Below are 21,309 nucleotides of genomic sequence, written 5' to 3'. Positions count from 1 at the left end.
CTGTTTTTGCTATTTATTTTGGGTTTTTGTTTTTGTGGCTCTTTTTGTTTTGTTTTTGTGGCTGTGTGGAACCCAGTTCAGCTACAGATTGATTGATTGATTGTGTGACTGCAGTACATTGTTTATTGCTTTCATTTTATGGATCAATGGTCTCATTAGATAGTAAAATTCATGTTAAATTGCTGCTTTAGGGGTTGTTTATAAAAGTCTAGAACGGATTAATGCCAGGGGTCAGCAAACTTTTTCAGCAGGGGGCCAGTTCACTGTCCCTCAGACCTTGTGGGGGGCCAGACTATATTTTTTTTGGGGGGGGGATGAACGAATTCCTATGCCCCACAAATAACCCAGAGATGCATTTTAAATAAAAGCACACATTCTACTCATGTAAAAATACGCTGATTCCCAGACCGTCCGCAGGCCGGATTTAGAAGGTGATTGGGCTGGATCCGGCCCCTGGGCCTTAGTTTGCCTACCCATGGATTAATCCATTTTGCATTACTTTCTATGGGAAAGTGCGCCTTGGTTTTGGAATGCTTTGGTTTTGGAACGGACTTCCAGAACGGATTAAGTTTGAGAACCAAGGTACCACTGTATTAAAATGTGACACCAGACGGTGCTGTAGAGCAGTGAGCCTTCGACAATGGAAAACTTCATTGAAAGTTATATAATGTTATACTTCATAACGTTTTTACAGATCAGTGTAGATACAGCCCAAGTACGTGGCCAGCACGGCTTCCTTTGCATTGTGTGGAGAAGCACTTTCTTTTATCTGTCTTTTATCTTCCAACACTCAGCTTCGCTGAGGGTTCACAAGTTCTGGTGTTACGAGAGAGGGAGAAAAACCAGGCTCTATCAACTTTCTCCACCCAACACATATTTTTATAAACTTCTGCAAGAGAACATAAGAAGATCCTGCTGGATGAAGAGAAAGACCCATCAGGTCCAGCTTCCTGTTCTCACAGAGGCCATCCAGATACCTGCAGGAAACCTTCAAGCAGGACCCAACTGCAAGAGCTCCTGTAGTTTCCAGCAACTAGGATTCAGAAGCACTACTTCCTCCCCCCAGAGGCGTAGCAAGGCCAGGTGGTACCAGGTGAAAAAAAAAATTTTGGCACCCCCCTCCACACACATTGCAATTTTTGGGAATGTTGACCAACGTTGTTGAGCTTTTCTTTTTAGAGAGGGTTGTTTTTAGGGAGGGCCAGCTGGGGGTGCGAGCACTGCCCGCCGGGGGTGCTAGTGCCACCTGCCAATCATGAAAATCCAACCACCGATCGCATAAAACTGCCTGCCGGGGATGCGAGCGCCACCCGCCTGGGGCTGCCAGTCTGATCGCTGGCCATATTTGCGAAACAGTGGACGGATTTACATGACAATGAACACGCCAATCCCGAAAATCCACCCGCCGGGGGGGCGAGTGCTGCCATGCCGTTTTGCCCAGGGGAATTTTGTCACACACACCCCAGGCATGACACCCGGGGTGGACCACACACCCCACATCCCCCTTGCCACCAATCATGGAGACAAACCATCGCCATCATGGCTAGGAGTCCTTGTTAAAGCGTAAGAGCCTTGGCAGTAAAAAGTGAAAACCACTATTAAACAACACACACACACACACACACACACACACACACACAGAGAGAGAGACACACTGCCTTTGTCTTGTCCTGACTCATCTTCTCATTTTCATTTTGTCCACCCAGTTCACCCATCACATCCAATTTCTCACACTAGATTGGCATGCATCACGTATGTTCAGCCAACCACATGGGGGAGTGCTGCGATGGTCTGTGTTTGCATGTGTTCTGGCATGTTCGGTATGTCACATGATGCTCCAAAGTCGTAGGTGGAGGCCAATGAATCAGGTTAGGTGCTCAATCAGATTAGGTGCTGAATCACAGTTCCTGACTGTGCTGAGTCACACGCAGTCAGCCCCATTCTTTCCATGATGCAGAATCATCCACACTAATCCTGGAGGTGGAGCAGGGACCACCTTAGCAACAAGGGACCACTCCTACACCTGAGTCACCTTGTTGCATTGTGGAGTTGCCAATTTTTCCTATGGTTTTTGCTGCACCTCTAAAAAACTGTTTCATTTACAGGCATTAGCAGAAGACAAACTTTTCTCTTTATACTACAAAAAGCTCCACTAGGAAGCTTCTGCAGATAAAGCTGTTCCTAAATCAGAACTATACCTTTCCAACATTATCTCCCTCCCTCCTTTTTATCACTTAAATTCAGAATGAGCAGGGGAGCAGCTGAGGAGAGTTGATTCCTGGATTTTCAGAAGCTGTCACAGTTTCTAATTTGATCCCAGAATGTCCTGCTTTTTCTTGGGACATCCCTATTTTCATCGGAGAAATGGTGGAGGGTATGGAGTTATGCAACCCCCAAGCCAAGGAGATAAGTAACTAGGCAGAAAACCAGGCAGAGGGCCTTCGCAGTAGTGACACCCGCCCTGTGGAACACCCTCCCATCAGATGTCAAGGAAATAAACAACTATCTAACTTTTAGAAGACATCTGAAGGCAGCCCTGTTTAGGGAAGTTTTTAATGTTTGATGTTTTATTGTGTTTTTAATATTCTGTTGGGAGCTGCTCAGAGTGGCTGGAGAAACCTAGCCAGATGGGCGGGGTATATATAATAGAATAATAAAATAGTAATACAACCTTTAGAAGATATCTGAAGGCAGTCCTGTATAGGGAAGTATTTTTTCAATGTTTAATGTTTTATTATGTTTTTTATATAGGTTGGATGCCACCCAGAGTTACTGGGGCAACTCAGTCAGATGGGCAGGGTATATCTATATCATCATCATCATTAAATAAGATATCCATATTTTCATCTGAGAAATGTTGGAGGGTATGCTATAGCTGAAATACCAGTTTCTGGAAGCTGCAGTGTGTGGAGAGTGTGTTTTTGTGCTCGAATCCTGCTTGCAAGTTGGCCACTGTGAGAACAGGATGCTGGACAAGACGGGCCATAGGCCTAATCCAGCAGGTTCTTATGTTCCTGTCAGAAGCCCCTGCCACAAATGGAAGCAGATTGTGATGGCCTGGGACTCGGGTTCGGATTCGGAGACAGAGGAGTCTCAGTCCACACTGGATCCTTTGCCCCAGGCGGCATCTGAACCTATTCTGGGGCCTGATTCCGAAGAGCTCCAGTCTGCACAGGTTCCCCTGCAACAAGCACCAGCTGGGCCGAGTCAGGGGCCTGAGTCTGCCCTGGCTCCAGATGAGGGGATTACCTCATTGCCTTCAGCTGGGCAATCACTTACAGCTGCTCCAGTCAGGAGAGGCTGAGGTGGCCCCTGGGTCTAGTAACCCACCGACATCTCCCGAGCTGCAGAGACTGAGGTCTGAGAGAAGGAGAGACCTGAGTACTCGCAGGAGGAGTGCTTGTCTTCGGGCAAGACATGGAGGTGAGTCACCGGGGGACCAGGACCAGCCGTTACCCTGACAGAGATAAAAAGCTGCTGGACCCCGCCCCAGGTTGTGGGAGCAATGTTGCTGTTTGCCAGAACCTGCCTGTGATCCTGTGCCTGACCTTGCCTGGTTTCCTGCCTCGTGTCCTGCCTTGGCCCTGTCGGACTGACTCCTCACGGAACCCTTGGATTCGGGACCGGACCTGGATCGCGTTACATGGGTTACCCCCGGGCCCAGCAGACAGACCTTCCAACCGCCCCCCTCTCCCAATGCTGCACCACTCAAGGAGACAGTGGAACTCCTTATCCGGGTAGCCTTACGACAGCATCTTCTGTAACCTCTGCAAGAGCGGTGCTTTCTCCAGGTCCCGCTCACTGCCCAGACTTGCCCACAATTATCTTCCCCTGCCTCGAAGCCCTGGGCTAACAGCATCAAAAGAGATCCCACAACTGGCTCTTCAGGTTTCCCCGATGGAGACACCTTCCCAATAACCGGCCTTAAAATGCTGAGGAAGGGAAGTGATGGGCCCTGGGCTGGAGAGGAAACATGAAGAAAGGAGGGCGGAGGGCGGGGTGGAGTGGAGATGCTTTGGGCCATCATCGAAATACTGAGCAACGCAGCTTAGAGGAGGTGTGTCTCATGGGGGAGCCTGAGACGCCCCGCCCAAGCTGTCTGCTCATATTTAATGTCTTAGCTTCATCTTTCAGACATTGACGGCAGCAAGACGCACCCAGCACAGGTGGGGAAGATCTGAAACAAGGCCTGGAGGACTTACCGAGCAGAGCAATGGGCACTCACTTTCTCCTCCATGCATCTGTCTTTCTAGTGGCGGTGACATTCTTCATGAAAGGTAGGGGTGATAGAAGACTCATTCGTTTGGCTGTGACAACAGGATCATGCCAACATGGAACCCCATAGAATCTGGGGTGGGCCTGGATGGGTGGCAATGCTCTAGAATGGGGGGCCCAGGATGATGAAGTCAGGTAGGGTCTCTCTTGTAGGATCTGTGAAAAGTGTATGTTTCATCATGATCTCTGTAGGGGGAAATAGGAATTGAAAATATCAATAGCAGAGTGTCTGGCATGAGAAGGAGAAAGAGCCTATCGCCTGTATTATGGAAGATGCGATTGAGGGACATGAATGTGCATTGCCTGCATTTGTACATCACATACGCCTATTTACATGCCTAAATCCTACAGAGGACTAAAGAAACCCTCCAGATTTCAGCTGAATAATCATATGACTCAGTTGATTCATTGATAAACACTGCATCAATAATATAAAAAGCCTGAGGGAATCAGGCCAATGGCCCATGTAGTCTAGCATCCTGGCCTCACAGTGGCCACCCAGATACTTGTGAGAAACTGGCAAGCAGGAACTGAGCAGTTGCCCCTCCAGTAGCTTCCTGAAACTGGTAATCAGAGGAGGCAGCTAATAGTAATCATGGTATAGCATGTTGTAATCATGGCAATCTAAAGATAAAGCACACCTTGTGTTTAGATAACGCATACATGCGACACTGAAAGCTTTATCTTAGACGACGCATTTCCTGTTTAGGAAGATAACGCCTCCAGTAATGGCGGGGGGGGGGGTGCAGGGAAGCACAGATCTGGGACTTTTTTCAGAGCAGGAGTGATGATGGCACCTGTCACCTGGGTACCAGAGTAACCTAGGGACTTTCCTTGCTCCAACAAGTGAATGAGGCGATAACAAGGCTTTCAAGTTGTTTGTGACAGATTAGCACAGAGGAAGTCAGAGAACGAGATTCAAACAGATATTTCTTTTATTTTCTGTGGGGTTCTTAACTCGTGCTAGCAGTTTCATTGCTTTGAGCATGAGCTAAACACTTCATTGCAGCTGAATAGGGGTCTTTTGTGGACGCTTATTGTGTTTTACAAGTCAAACCTATGTAGTCTTACTCTATGAAGACTATGCATAATAATCCACTGGACATTATGCTATTGCTGTGTATGCAACATGCACACACGCATCTATACCAACCTGTCTATCATGGATCAAGACCTGCATCAGGGAAGGACTGTGGCTTAGTGGTAGAGCATCTGTTTTGCATGCAGGAGGTTCCTGGGTTCATTTTATGGCATCTCCAAGTAGGTCTGGGAGAGAAAATCTGGAGGGATGCTGCCAGCCTGTGTGGACAATGCTGAGCCAGATGGACCAATGGTCCCACTCTGTATAAAGCTTCTCTGCTCCATTTTTTTACTCTGTCATGAAAACTTGATGAGAATAATAAGGTTGTTGCACTTCATCATTTAACACTACACCACTGAAGGACACATAAGATGGAGCTTGCAGCCCACAGCCACATTAACACAATTTACTTGTTAAAATAAAAGCATGTGGCCTTATGAACTGGGAGCACCTTTTTAACCTCTCAAAATGTTAGCCACCAATGAGTCTAACCACCTCACAGGAGAACTTGTATCCTTAATTATGGCTCTGGTCTGGGCCATAATTACCCTTGGCTAGTCTTATGTAACCTCTTCTTGATGTAGGAGAAGCTGTTGTCTGCTCTCAAGGATGGTATGTAAGTGGCTACTGAAGTTTGACTTGGTAGACCTGGGTTCAGATCTCTCCTAGCTCTTAAGCTTGTTGTGAGGCATTAGGCCAAGGGCAGGGAACCAGTCCCTTGCCCTCAAATGTTTTGGGACTCCCAGCTCCCATCAGCCTCAGCCATCTCAGTCAATCTCAGGGATGATGGGAGATAGAGTTCAACAACATCCACAAGTTCCTCGCCTTATCACAATTTCTCTGCCTAACCTACCTCACAGGGTTGCTGTGAGGATAAATTGGGAGGATTGCCTCATGTCTGTCACCATGAGCTTCTTAAAAGAAGGGTGGAACGTAAGGCTGGTAATTAAACAGCCCTGACCGAGGGCACAATATGGAGACGATTGGCTTAGGTTTCTTTTCCCAACCCATCACAAAGGCCTATCGGGGCTGGTTGTGAATCCATCCAAGGGTTTCATTTTATCCTCATCACATCTTTGGGAACGCCAAGAGGTGTGGCGAAAGCAGGAAGCCATGAAACAAGCGCAGACTTGTTCCAGTGTACGGTCTGAAGGCACCCAAGGCCACCTCCTTGCTGGAACTATGCAGGTCTGCCTCTGGTCAGGGCCTGGATGGGAGCATAGCTGTCAACTTTCCCCCTTTCTTGCGGGGAATCCTATTCAGAATAAGGAAATTTCCCTTTTAAAAAGGGAAACGTTGACAGCTATGGATAGGAGTCTGCCTCAGAAACAACATGTCTGCCACTTTGGGTTCCATGATGGAAGAAAGGCAGGATACAAATGAAAGGGAGGAAATACCTGAGCTTATCAGGCTGGACCTAACAATCCTAAAAGGGCGCTGAACATCTGTAGTGTCCATCCATGTGTGAGGAGAATTTTACCACAAAACATCTGGAGGAGCGAAAGCCTGGCAAGATTCTCCTCACCAGCAGAAGCTACAGCTCCCAACATGGCTAAGTTAGGCTCTCCTCAACAGGGCAAGTGCAAGGCATTGCACTACCTCTGTCTCTGCCCTATTCCCCTCCTTTTCCTCTCCTCTCCTGATCCCTTCCCTGCTTTTGCCATCACAAAAGAACCAATGATGGTTCTTCCCTCCCTCCGTGTCTTGCTTCAAGAAGGGCCATGGGGGTCCTTCCACAGTGTGAGGCATTCTGGGCAAGGTGGCTGGGAGACCTTTTGTGCCCTTCCAATGTTTACATGGTACTTGAGGCTTTCCCCTCCCTATGTTTAAAGAGTGTTTATAGCGACCATTGAAAAAAACCACAATGGCAGCACAGACACTGGTGGAGGGCGGGGGCAGCAGTGCCCGGAAGTCAATGATGCAAGCAATTGGGAGGTCCTGGGGTGGGGTGCCAGTTCAGATACAGTGGTACGCTTCAGGTTACAGACTCTGCTAACCCAGAAATGGTACCTCAGGTTAAGAACTTTGCTTCAGGATGTGAACAAAAAGCGTGCGGTGTTGGTGTGGCAGCGGGAGGCCCCATTAGCTAAAGTGGTACCTTAGGTTAAGAACAGTTTCAAGTTAAGAATGGATCTCCAGAACGAATTAAGTTCTTAACCCGAGGTACCACTGTACTTGCCACCCGAGGCAACTGTTGCAGCTTCCCTCATGAAAGGACCTGCCCTGCCCCTCAGTAAGTTACAGCTTGGCCATTTGTATTGAGTGCCACACAGAGAGAGACAGCTGAGGACAGCTTTCAGCTTAGGCCACTCATGGTCAAACCCAGCCTGTCCTCTTCTGTTTAAATGTCAAAGAGAAAAAGTCAAGGTCAAGAAGGAAGTCTATAATTACGCCTGTGGCCTGTTTGAATAGATTATTTGTAAATAAAAAATGAAAGCAGCATTTTTATTGACAGTTCCAGGGGTTTTTTTCCCAAGAAAAGGAACCTTCCATGGGCCACACTGAGTTTGCATGTCTACAGACTCACTGTTGCCAGCTGCTGTGGCTTCTCTACCTCCTCACTGCTGCCAACTGTTTGCTTGCCAAGTAGAGCCAATGAGCCGCCAGGCAGTGGCAACTGCATCCCTTCTTCCTCACCCCTTGCTTGCTCTTGACCTCTGGGCCTGAGTGAGAGGCAGGTGACAAATCAGGTCACTATGGTGAGGAGGAGACGGAGGGAGTCCAGAAGCATTTTGCCAGTGGCCTTCCTGCTGCAATGTGGGTTCTCAGCAGCTGCCCAATCTCACTGGCATTAAATGGGGCCAAACATGTATTTATCTGTCGCATTTATACCCCACCTTTCCTCCAAGGAGCTCCAGGTAGCATACAGAGTTTTCTTCTCACAACAACCCTGTAGGTTAGGCTAGGGTGGGAGAGGGTAGGCTAGGGTGGGAGAGAGTGATTGATTGGCCCAAGGTCACACAGTGAGCTTCATGGCTGAGTGGGGACTGGAACTCTGTTCTCTGAAGCCCCAGCACAACACTCTAACCACTTCTCTGCACTGGCTCTTCACTAGCCATTACAAATAAACCTGTCTGCATGCTCTCCCCGGGGGCTTCTCACCTGGTGTCTAATCTGATGAGTTTCAGGCACCAGACTAAGAGTTTTATTTGACTGGGCATTTAATGAACAGAAAGTTTGATGTTGCCATTTGAGGCTTTATTGACAGGGGTTGTGGTTTACTGATGCTAACTGTTTCTTCTCATTCAATTTTTAATTAATTAATTTTTTTACTAAGGGTCAATATCATTTGACTGATGGTTGATTTTGCTTGTTGTAAACAAAACCTGCTTCAGAAGGGGGAGTTTTTGCGTGGAGAAGCAGTAAGAGGAGGAGTTGCTTAACCCACTCTTCCTCCAGCTCCTCCTCCTCCTCCTCCTCCTCCTCCTCCTCCTTCTTCTTCTTCTTCTTCTTCTTCTTCTTCTTCTTCTTCTTCTTCTTCTTCTTCTTCCCCCCCCCCCCTCAAAAAAAAGGGTGTCCCACAAAACTGGAAAGCTGCATGTTTAGCCTGGCTTTCAGAGAGAGAGGGAAACAGTGGCTTTTGCTCTCAGGGCTTAATTTGCCTCTGGGAGAATTACAGTGGTGGATTATTCAAGTCTCACTGGTATTATGTTTTGCAACACACACCCAGCTGCCCAGTAAACCAGGAGCTGGGGAATTTTCCCCAGCCTGACAGCCGCATTCCCTTCCAGGCAGCCTTCTAGCCACATGCCAGGATGGGTGGGGCTGCAAGAAGCAGAAGTGGGGCAGAGCAACAAATGATAATTTAACCTTTGGGCAGTGGACCAGTTTCTGTGGACGCTCTCAGCACATGCCTCTTGGTCCTCCATCCAGTCAACCAAAGGGTTCAAAGGCACCTTCCGGCCAGGCAAAAACACTAAAGGAGGATTCAAAGCCACAGCCAGTGAGGAGTGTCTCCTGAGGGGATAGGTGCAATTGGTTGGAGTTTGGGAATGTGCCCCTTCAAAGACAAGCTACCCCATATTCATACCCTCCAACATTTCTCCTATGATAATAGGGACATCCAATTATTTTAGAAAAAAATAACTGAATACACACACACACACACACACACACACACAATATCAGATGTCTTCTAAAGGTTGTATCTCCTTGGCTCGAGGGACTCATAACTCCATGCCCTCCAACATTTTTTTGATAAAAATAGGGATGTCTTAAGGAAAAGCGGGACATTCCAGGATCAAATTAGAAACCGGGGTGGCTTCTATAAATCTCAGATTGTCCCTGGAAAATGGGGATACTTGGAAGGCCTGCATATTTCATATCCTTCCAGAAGGCCTGGAGTTTTGGAGGAGCAGCCGTGGATGCCATGGGGAGAACAGAGAGTGCAGTGGAGCTTGTGACTGAAAGCTATCCGGGCAGGCCCTGGGGTGCTCTTACACAGCTGGGAGCGTCTCTATTAATATTAGCCCCACCCTAGGGTGGGGTCTTCTCAGAACCGGAGCAGACATGGCCCAGCAGGAAGAGGGATGGAGGAAAGACAAGGAAGAAGGAGCTGGGAGAAGGGAGTGGATAGGGAAGATGACTGCAATGCAGGCAGGATCAATTTGCAGGTGGTCGTTGCAGGGAGGGCAGGGGCAGGCAGAGCCGAGACCGACGAAGGGGCAAAAATACAGGAGAATGAGGCATAAAGTGAAATGACACTTAAAAAAACAACAACCCTCCTCAGATTGTAGGTTGGGGAAGTATGCACACAAAGGCAGCACACTGACACACTTTTGCGGGCCTGAGCATGTGCCTGACCTGGCAGACTACTGGCGCCACCCATGACGTGGAACCGAAATCTGCACTTGCTCAGCTGCACATTATTTGCCTGGTGTTAGCGCCCTGTCCAGAGAGAGGGGTGGGGAAGAAAAAAGGAAAGTCCACACAGAGCACAAACTACAGCACAGGCTTGGTTTGTTTATTGGCCATTTTCCTTTCCCAGGGAACTGTTGTTCCGCGGAAAGGCTTAGGGCAGGGCAAGCTGACCTGGGGCCCTCCTAGTGCCCCAGTTCCCATCAGCCCCAGCCGGCCAACTCAGTGGGCAGGGATGGTGGGAATCATAGTCCAAAACATCAGGATGACATTTGGCTACCTCTGAGCTAGCAGTATCAGAGAATCATCTAGGAGAATTCTCAACATGGTTGCAGCTTGGTAAACAAACAGAGCTGTTATGCAGAAAATAATTCCCGATCTCTGTTTATTATCAGAGCCAATAAACCCAGTTTCCAGAGGCAGCTCATGAGAAGAAACCACAGAATAAATAAAAGAATGAGTACAATTTGTTATGCTGCCTCTTTATCACATTAGTGCATGTTTATCACTGCCCTAGCCTTCCCTGTGACACAGGGTGCTACAGAAATCAAGTTGTTGTTGTTGTTGTTCCTCACATGAGGTAAAGCAAAGCAAAACAATTACAAGGGCAACATGTCTGGTCTGCTCACAGGTAAATCCCATTGAGTACAATGGGCCTTACCCCTGGGCCAGTGGGTATAGCAGGGAATACAGGAAATGTTGCTGGACTCCAGCTCCCATCAGCCCCAGCCAGAATGGCCAATGATCAGGGATGATGGCAGGTGGAGTCCAGCAACATCTGGAAGGCCACAGGTTCCTCATCCCTGGAGTATTGGATTGTGCCTTCCAATATATAAAATGAACAAAAGCAGCACAGGTTGTCAAAACCCTCACCAACCAAACAAAATACTCTCTCAGAGAATAAGATATTTAAAACCATCTGCAAATTGTGCTGGATGAAAGTCTCTATGATAAAAAAAAAAAAAATCCATTAAGATTATTGTCAGTCCCCCTTTGACCTCCCTATTACTGTCACTGGAATTTGCTTGCTAGGAGAGACACGAGCTAGTTTATTTGTTCCGTAAAGTGGTAAGATGTTCCCTGCCCTGTACCACTTCACACTGCAGAGGGCAGTGTAGTATGCTGAGGTTTGCAAGTTTGAAATCGACTCTTCCAGCACACAGAAAACAGGCGTCAGGGAGAAAGGTTCAGGCTGGTGCCTTTTGGACACATTGCGACCCAGTTGCAGCAACAATGAAGTCCTGTTCCACCATGTGTGCATGTTCTAAGATGGCAGAGTTTCACAGAGGACTGTGCTGTATGCTTCCCCCCCCACCACCACCAAATACTTTGTATCAGATCTTAAAAGCTCTGCTCCAGATGCTCCTTCAATCATTTGTATCGGTGTCCAATTCTGTTTGGTATTAAAACAGGAACAGATCAATTAATTATACACTTGGAGCTGTACTTTCCTCACTTCTTTATTACACAGAACTAATAAATAATAAATAATATTAGGGACAGTGGGTGGCACTGTGGTCTAAACCACAGAGCCTAGGGATTGCTGATCAGAAGGTCACTGGTTCGAATCCCCACAACGGGGTGAGCTCTCGTTGTTCAGTCCCAGCTCCTGCCCACCTAGCAGGTCTAAAGCATGTCAAAGTGCAAGTAGATAAATAGGTACCACTCCGGCAGGAAGGTAAACTGTGTTTCCGTGCACTGCTCTGGTTCGCCAGAAGTGCCTTAGTCATGCTTGGCCACATGACCCGGAAGCTGTCTGCAGACAAACGCCGGCTCCCTTGGCCTATAGAGCAAGATGAGTGCGCAACCCCAGAGTTGTTCATGACTGGACCTAAGGGTCAGGGGTACCTTTACCTAATAAATAATATTGCTAAAGTACATAGTACGTCTTACAACTTACAAAGTTTTGGGAGTACTTGAGTTTTATAGCTAGCCATATATCTGATCTGTTTCAGAGTTTCTTGCCAAATGTCTTCTGGCAGAACATATGAAAGTTGTCAGATGTCAGCGTAAAGGGTCCCGCTCTTTTAACACCAGTCATTCTGCAAATTATAAAAACATGTTTTTGTAGTGTGGGAAACCGATACCAACAGAGCTGGAGGTGTGTTTTTTAATATATAAAAAAATAAGCATTACATTGGCCAAAGGAGGGATCGTTTTGTGCTGTTGCAATGTTATCTCACAACCATCTCTTTCATCAAACATCATTTCTTCAGAAATGCTTGATATCAATTATTTTTGTTGTTGTGGGGCAGTAATGCCTCTGAATACAACTTGCTGGAAACAATAGGAGAAGGAGAGTGCTGTGTTTCCTGGGTCCTGCATGTGGTAGGCCACTGTGAAAACAGGATGCTGGACTTGATGGGCCAATGACCTGGGCCAATCTTGTTTTCCATTGAGAAAATCAAATGACTCTTTTTTTTTTTTTTTTTTTTGGCTTGGTAATCCTCTCAGTCTAAGAGACATCCTAGTTCTGCTACAGGAGAATCGTAAATCTACTTTTATTTTTGTGCATCTTCCCCCTCCCTGCCCTCTCCTTTACAGATGCCCTGGCACTGGAGTGCCACAGCTGCGTCGACTTGGGCGATGGTGGATGCAATGCAGAGAATATGAAGAAAGTGGAGTGCCCGGCATCTACCCACGTCTGCGTGGAAACGGTGGCAGCTGTGGAATGGAGTGAGTAGGCAGCCCGTCATCTTCAGTCTCTAAACCAGGGTCGGGGAAATTTGTGACCTTCCTGCTGTTGGACTTCAGATCCCATCAACCCCAACAGCATGGCGATGGTCAAGGATGATATCTCTATCTTCCACAAAAGAAGAAGCGCCAGAAAAGTTCTGCACTCCAGTCCCTTTCCTCTGTTCCAAGTTGGACAGGAGGTGCTGGTTGTAATTGCTCCATGCTCAAAGGAACCAAGCTATTTCACACCTTCCAGGGAGAAGCTGTTGGAGTGAAATCTGAACTACTAACTACTGGCTCAGATTTGAGTAATTGGTTCAGCTGGACACCCAAGGTTGCAGAGTCCTGCCTTTTGCTCCCTTGAAATGTGCAGTTTAGCCCTCTGAGTAGATCAGCCTTTGGGAAGTGCCTCTTTGTTGTCTCCCTGTGTAACCTCTGCTTGTCCCGTTTGCAGGCCATGGGAAGTTCTCGGTTGGCGAAAAAGGCTGTGGGTTGGGCATGCCAGGTACCAACGACAAAGCAGTAGATGTGCACGGCATTCTGGCCTTCTCTCAGCTGCACCAGTGCAACAGCAGCCACTGCAACACCAAACTGGACATCAAAAACCTGGAGCTAGAACCCATCGGTGAGAATCTGAGCCCCATGCAGGAATGAAGGTCCTCCTTTGGATGAGAAATGGAGCTTATACCTTCTCATCCTGTTGGGACAAGGAGTTGAGTCAGAATACTGTTGTGAGTTTGGGGAGGGGAGGTTAGGCAGTGGCGTAGGAAGGGAGGTGTGGTGGGTGCGGACTGCCCTGGGTGTCATCTCTGAGGGGGTGACAAAATGGCTATGAGCTATGTGAGTCTGTGGCATTTTTACCTCTCAGGTTAATTCAGAGAAGCAGTCAGCCCAAAATGAATGCCAAACAGAACAACAAACTATATTGCTGGAATCAAGAGCAAAGACACTGGGTGCCACACCACAGGGGGTAGCACTTACTGTGGGGCCTGCAGCGTGCCCAAGCCACACGTCTTTCCTGGGAGTGACGCAGTGGCTCGGGCACCTGCAGGCTCCACGCTGCCCAAAATGGCAGCATGGGGCTTGCATCCACCTGCCACCTCTCCCTCAGCCACCCTGCAGCTGGGGGGGCAGTGGCGAGACTTGATGCAGCACACCCTGCCTCAGCTCGCCCCGCCCAATGGGTGGCTTGCCCCGCCCCCGGGCAGAGGGCACATGCGACACTGTGGGCACCTGACCCGGCTAGCTATGCCGCTGGGGTTAGGCTGTATTCCTGATTCCTGGATCCAGCAAGGATTCAATTGTTGGAATAGCTAGGCCAGCGCCTAAGTATGCTGGCTGGAGCAGATGGGAGTTGTAGTCCCAGGTTGGCAAAGCTTGATTTACAGTATGCAGCCACGTGTTTCATCCATGCTAGTGCCTGTTGCTTTTTAAATATATGTATATGCATCCTTGGTTGCTTCTAGGTAACGAGAGTGCCAGGGTTGCGAATGGCGTGGAATGTTACAGCTGTTACGGCAATGAGTGTTCACTGGACAACTCTACCACAGTCAAATGTTATGACTCTTTCCGGGGCTGTTTCCATGGAAATGTCACAATGAAAGCAGGTAAGGGCTCCGTCGGGGATCTAATCTAGCTATCATTGAATCTGGGTCCTTTGTGCATTTGCATGGGCCTGGTGAAATTTGGCAGGTCAGATGCTGGAGCTTTGATCGATCAATCTCTTTGTGACAGTCAAGGACCAGCAGTATTCAAAAATGAAACTATAAAAATAGTACCTAACAAAACAAAACGGGACCATAACAATACAATTACTAGGAACTGCATCATGTAATAGAACACTAGGCATCAAAAGCAAAATTATGACTTTGCTAGAATTAGTCCCTGGCAAGTTTTACATGCAGCCGTACAATATCTAGCCACCCTGGAAGGAGTGGATGCATTATTCCTATCTGAAATGAGTTTTTAAAAAGGGATAAAATGCATCCAGTAGCCTGGGAGTTTCTGTAAGAGGGTTTCCATAAAACTCTCAAGTGCTGGAGTTTCTTACCTGTAAGCAATCTTCTTGATTTTGCTGGTTTAAGGGGTATGTTGTACCCCAGAGCAAGGGAGGACTTGACTGATGCCTCTTGTTTTTGGGGTGAGAGAAAAACACTGGAGTAAGAGGGTCAGACCTCATGATGTGTTTGACACTGGACTGGATAGATTTGGGCTGAATCAAGCATGTGCAAAAGAGATCAGTTACCCCTCTTCATGCTGCCGTTATTTTTATTTATTTATTGAAGTTCTATGCCACTCTTCATCTGAGAAAAACAGGGTGGTTTACAATATTAAAAAAAACACACAACTCAAAATGAGTAACATCGCGATCTTTTCCAGGGAACTTCTCACTGACTAGGCCCCTCAAGGGCTGCGTCCAAGATGAGGACTGCACCAAGGTCACGAAAGGTAGCCCAGCTATCACTGTCGTGGGTTCCTGTTGCTCTGGAAGCCTCTGCAATGTCGACCTCTCCAACAAAACTTACTTCGCTCCCAAGATCCCACGACTTGCAGTCATGCCCGGGCAAGGTACCAACGCCACTGTGGCTGCCACCACTGCCACCACCACCACCACAACTTCCGCACACACTCGCAACAGTGCGCCAGCCCCTTCCACGGTCGGCAAGCCAATCCGTTCCGTTGCTGTGAGCCCACCTTCAAGTAGTCATGACGACCATGACCATGACCACGACCATGACCACAACCACGACCATGATCATGACCACAGTGAGAGCCCAGTGAGAGATGGGAACAGAGACACTGCTGTGAAAGTTGAAGGGCGTCAGAGCCAACATCATACAAAGGGGGATGCTGCAGGCTTGGGGGGGTCAGTCTTCCTGTCCTTGTTGCTGGCTGGGTTGCTCCTTTGAATGAAAGGAGAAGAGATGGTGTTCAACCTCCTCCCTTTCCCCCTTGCTGTTTCAGTCCTGCCCAAATACATTTGGCCCTTGTCTTTTCATACAACTTCCCCCACTCGAATTAGGCTTCTGCCTACACATGCTTTGAAACCACCAGTTTTGCAGTTCACATGGTAAATGCTCTTGCATAACACACTTTGCTTATTGGAAGCATGCCCTTATTTGCACACTTCTCCTTCGTATTTTTTTTAACCTTGCTTTCCTGGCAGACGCCTTGTAGCCCATGACTTGGGGTAGCTGGAACTTGCAGCCATTTTACAAGGCAAAGTTCTTCTGTGTTATGCTTAATGTGTATCCTAAGACAGTTCTGCACTGAGAAAGCAAAGTCGAGTTCCATTTGTGTGCGAGCCTTTTCGTGGGCTCATGACATTGTGTTTGGTGCCAATACAATGGCAGCCATTTTGTACCCATCTTTTTCGATGGTGTTTACCTTGAGTCATTCTTTAGCTCACCAAATAAGTTTTCTCTCATGGTCAAGGGGCACTGCTCTCTCCTATGCTCCACCTGTATCAGTCTACAGTATCAGATTGTTTTCAAAGGGCTGTATTATCTCATATGGGCTTTGGGGGCTGACAGACGGCTGCTAAGCTGGCCTCCTGTGTCCAGACAAATGCAAGTCTTAAGGCAAGATAGTCTGATGGACTGCCAGATTTCCTTGGAATCCATGAAGATAATTTGCCTTTTCCAGAGTGTGATATGAATAGTTCCTGGAGGTCTATATATAACCATTCTAGGGCTGGGCGATATATCAATATATAATCCAAAACCGGCTTGAAGTCCATATCATGATATCAGCTTCATAGTTTTTGATCTGGCAATATATTGCAAATCATGGTGTGTGTGTTATGCAAAAATCGCAATGGGGGGAAAACCGTGAAGCCAGCCAATGCCTCTACATAGCTCCATCCTTATTTCAGACATTGGAATATATCCGTATATCGCAATGTCTACTTGGTGATGTATTGCGATGTTGAAAACCAGATATCGCCCAGCCCTAAACCATGATGAACTCTTCCAACTTTTAGCGTTTGAGCATCAGTTGGGCTAGGAACCAGCCAGAGCGACTGCTTCCTTCCTCTCCCAATTCTGTGCATTGCTGAGTAACAGTGCATCCCCATTCACTCTCATGCATATATTCTCCCTATCTCTAGCGAAGGCCACCAACTTGGATGGCTTCAAAAGAGAACTGGACAACTTCATGGAGGGTAAGGTAATGTTCTGCCTCCAGTGTTGGCCACTGTGAGAATAGGGTGCTGGAGCAGATGGACCTTTAGCCTGTACCTGCAGGGCTCTTCTTATGTTCAGCTAGATGCTATGGAAATCTTTCATAGTAGCAGTAATAATTTAGATCAAAGGGCCACTGTTTCCATTTCCTTTCCCTCCCAGTATTTTATCTTTTTAGCATTTGACAGAGGTCAGAAAAAATATGTTTTGGGTTAACAACAAAAACACAAAGCTATGAAAAAGACTGAGCTGTTGATATGGGACCCAGTGATTTAACTATTATTATTATTAATCCTGGATTTCAAAATACATCTGTAATCCTGGATGCAGAGAGGATTGGGCCCAGTTTAGGGCTGAAACAATAAAGCTGCCTTCACCAACCTGGTGCCCTCCAGATGTTTGGGGTAGAAATTCCCATGAGCCTCAGCTAGCACATGTAATCCAAGCTGGAGGGCAACAGCTTGGCAAAGATTGAGATAAATAAATAGCAAGATTTCAAAATTAGGAGCACTTTCTCTTGGGGGTTTGATCCTGAAATATGACAAGTTCGCAAATCATAATATGAAATATATTGAGTTCAGCTTCTCACCTGTTCAAGGGAAACTTTCCTGACTGGTTCAATTAATGACGCTAATCTAAATTTTGCTAAAGTGAAGTCAGGGGCTGTCAAATACTGACGGCCACCGAATTGAGTGCTGCTGCTACTAGTGTGGGTATATTTGAAATGATGATGATAACAATGCAGAATTTTCAGAAACTCATACTGACTATTAAATATTTTCACATCCAGAGAATATACATCATCATCATCATTGGGCAAGATTCCTGCATTGCAGGGGGTTGAAGTAGATGACTCTTGGTGTCTCGTCCAACTCTACGATTCTATGATTTGAAGGGTCGTTGTGAGGTGCTGAGGGGGAAAGTCCACTCAACTCCAGTTGTTGTTGGATTCAAACATGAACCAACAAAAAACACATTTAAACCCAGACCAAGTCAGTGCAGCACCAGATCAACGGATCAGACCATCAGTTGCATTTGGAGGAGATTCAGATAGTTGCCTCACCCCCAACCTCACCTCACTCACATACACATACAGTAGCCCTTAATTTAGGAATTGTCTCTGCTAAAATGTTTGAGGGTCTCTTCCGGAACACTGTTTTATGCCATATTCTCATGGGAAACATATCAGATTTCCAGCAGTTCTTTAAAATGAAGCCAGTTTCATAGCTATAAGTCAGGGATGGGGGGACCTGTGACCTTCCAGGTGTGGTGGAGCTCCAACTCCCATCAGCCTCAGCCAGCATGGCTGGTGATCAGTGATGGTGGGTGTTGTAGTCTGCCAACATCTGGACAGCCAAACGCTACCCAGCCCTGCTCCAAGTGGTAGGAAAGGTTGCTGCTCCTTTCTCCCACATGTAGAAAGCTTTTTATGTTTTTGTGGTGTTTTTTAATATATATAAATATTATTGCAAGTCTCACATTGTGTATTTGAAGGGTAGATTATAAACATAAATAGTAAATAGATAAATGCAGAGTAAGCCCATTAAGGGTGGTAGACTACACCCTTCAACATTTCATCAATGAAGACAGGGATGTCCTATTCCATAATAATAATTTTACTCTTTATATCCCAACCATTAGACTGGGTTGCTCCAGCCACTCTGGGCAGCTTCCAACATATATAAAAACATAATAAAACATTAAACTTAAAAAAAGGACCTTCCCTATATAGGGCTGCCTTCAGATGGCTCGGGGGGGCAGATAACATCATACCTTCCAAAATTTCTCTGATGAAAATAGGGAAGCATGGGACATTCTGGGATCAAATCAGAAACTGGGATGGCTTCTGTAAATGCAGGATTGTCCCTGGAAAACAGGAACAATTGGAGGGTCTGGACTGGAAGGAATGTAGGCACACGGCACATCAGAAAGTTCTCTCAAGAAAACACCACAGAAATGGAAGAGAGAGGCACCAAACTGGGGCCAGGCAAGACACACAAGATGGTGGGAAAGCTGTGACTTTTGGACACTAGTTCCCATCAGCCCCAGCCAACATGGCCAATGCTCAAGGGTGATGGGAATTGGAGTCGAACAACAGCTGGGGGTCCAGAGGTTTCCCACTCCTACTGTTCCGTTTGCTATAAAGCCCTCAGACTCTTAAGATAACTTTCCTAAGGACCTCCAAGCTGCCTCTTCAAAAAGGGCTGCTCACATCCAAGAGAAATATTGTACTGAATAAGTATTTTAACCATAAGCTCCTGGACGATACTTTTTAAATAATGCTTTCAGCAAGTCATATCTGCCACTTGTTGAATCTCTCTGACAACCCTTTGCTGTGTAACACAGTCCTTCCTGATCTCAGTTTCTTGGGATCCTCAGGGATCTAGACATGTAAATGAATCAGCAGCTTGTCTTCTATTGCAATTAGTTTCTGATTCCTCTCTTGTCAAGGTTGGGAATATCAAGGGAAGCATGAGCTGGAGAAGGTGGAACAAATAAAGATATTGCACTTTGGCTGATGGAAGTCTGCAGTCTACCATTTTTTAAAAAAATAAAAAAATAAAAGGTGTGGGGAGCTGGGAGACCCATATCAAGCTACAAGGAAGGACTGCCCACTTGTGGCAGGCTGAAGGCAGGTCAGGTTGAGGGAGCAATTTTGGAAGGGAGCTGGGTAGAATCAACATCAGACTTCAAGGAAGGCCTGCACAGGCCACGGGGTGCTCACCTGTGTCCTAAAGAGTGGTTTTCACATGATGGGCTGGTGAAATGATGTTGAGAAGCTTGTTTGTATTGTTCCATGCACCCCAATCTCTGAGTGGTTAGAGACTCCAGGGGGGACCAGAACAAACCCATGGTTTCCATGGAATGAAGGTCCATGGAGACTGTGATGCTTTTATACATACATACATACATACATACATACATACAGCCTGAGCATAGAATAGAGGGGAATCACAGTAGATCTTGGCTTCCCATGACTATACATTCCCAAGGAGATCTCCAAGCCACAAGTGTGGGTCCAGGACTGAGGAAGACAAGCTTATGTGTCTCCAGCTTCCAACAACAGCTCAAACTCTCACACACTGCCTCCCATCCTATTGTTCTCCATCCTAGGACGATGTGACAGGTGAGGTGGGAAAAGGCCCAGCCATTTGTCTCTATGGCAACAGGGCAACGCTTTTGGACATGTAAATGGTGGTACTTAACTAGCCAGCTAGGGCCTTTATCTTACAGCTAGTTGGACTGGTTCAGTAGGTTTCCTCATAGATTCTAAACTCGCAGATACATGATCACAGGTTTCGAAGAAACTCATGGGAAGAAACCCCACCCGGAAATCTTATAACAATGTTATGTCTTTCCTGACCTCTATGCTGTCAAGGACAATATACACACTCATTTTATACTGTAAGAGAGGTTAGGGTGATTCACAGAGAGAAGCCCAAGATATTATTATTACAGTGGTACCTTGGGTTACAGATGCTTCAGGTTACATACGCTTCAGGGTACAGACTCCGCTAACCCAGAAATATTACCTCAGGTTAAGAACTTTGCTTCAGGATGAAAACAGAAATCGTGCAGCGGTGGTGCAGCGGCAGCAGGAGGCCCCATTAGCTAAAGTGGTGCTTCAGGTTAAGAACAGTTTCAGGTTAAGAACAGACCTCCAGGACGAATTAAGTTCTTAACCCGAGGTACCACTGCATTATTATTGCCTTATTGGGAATTTGAATCTGGATCTCTGTGGTCATAGCCAGATACTCTAACCACGACACCACATTGGCTCAAAAGCTTATCAGGAACAGCTCAGTAAGAGGATCAGTGCTGGTGGGCAGTCACCTCTGAAAGAAAGTGCTCCTTGACTTTTACCTGAAATGAACAGAAAGAGGGGAGTGCTGATTATGTTCTAGAACAGGGTGAGGAATCTTATGCCCAGGGTCCAAATGCAGACATCGATCTGGCCTAGGCTTCGTCCCCTCCTCAGCCACACCCCTTCACCAGCCCTGGAAGGTTGTCCAGAATGGAAGAGAATGGAATGGCTTGAAAAAAGTTCCCCACCATCATTGATAAGGTGTTGTCAGTTCTCCCCTGAAACACACCAAAGCTTCAGGATGGGAGTGGGGTTTGAACAGTTCCTTGGCAAATGGAGCAATGCTGGATCCATTTCCTTGAGGTAGAAATTGCAGATATCCAGTTCCAGTGCAAACCTGCCTCCCCCACTCAAGGTTCAGTTTCAAACCTTTT

General features: G+C 46.9%; 1 protein-coding gene across 1 annotated transcript; it reads left to right on the top strand.

Moving 5' to 3' along the window:
- Positions 1-4,098: 4,098 nt before the first annotated feature.
- On the top strand, positions 4,099-19,590 carry LOC308483017 (ly6/PLAUR domain-containing protein 3-like). The gene is made up of 5 exons (XM_081016548.1): positions 4,099-4,277; positions 12,758-12,889; positions 13,344-13,514; positions 14,356-14,496; positions 15,269-19,590. Exons 1-5 carry the CDS (start codon positions 4,214-4,216, stop codon positions 15,796-15,798), a joined length of 1,038 nt encoding a protein of 345 aa, XP_080872674.1. The 5' UTR covers positions 4,099-4,213; the 3' UTR covers positions 15,799-19,590.
- The last annotated feature ends 1,719 nt before the right edge of the window (positions 19,591-21,309 follow it).

The sequence above is a fragment of the Podarcis pityusensis genome (genome assembly GCF_964106645.2).
Source record: "Podarcis pityusensis genome assembly, chromosome: 8".
Lineage (NCBI taxonomy): Eukaryota > Metazoa > Chordata > Lepidosauria > Squamata > Lacertidae > Podarcis > Podarcis pityusensis.
Note: the sequence above shows the minus strand (reverse complement) of the source record. Positions and strands in the feature narration are given on the sequence as shown.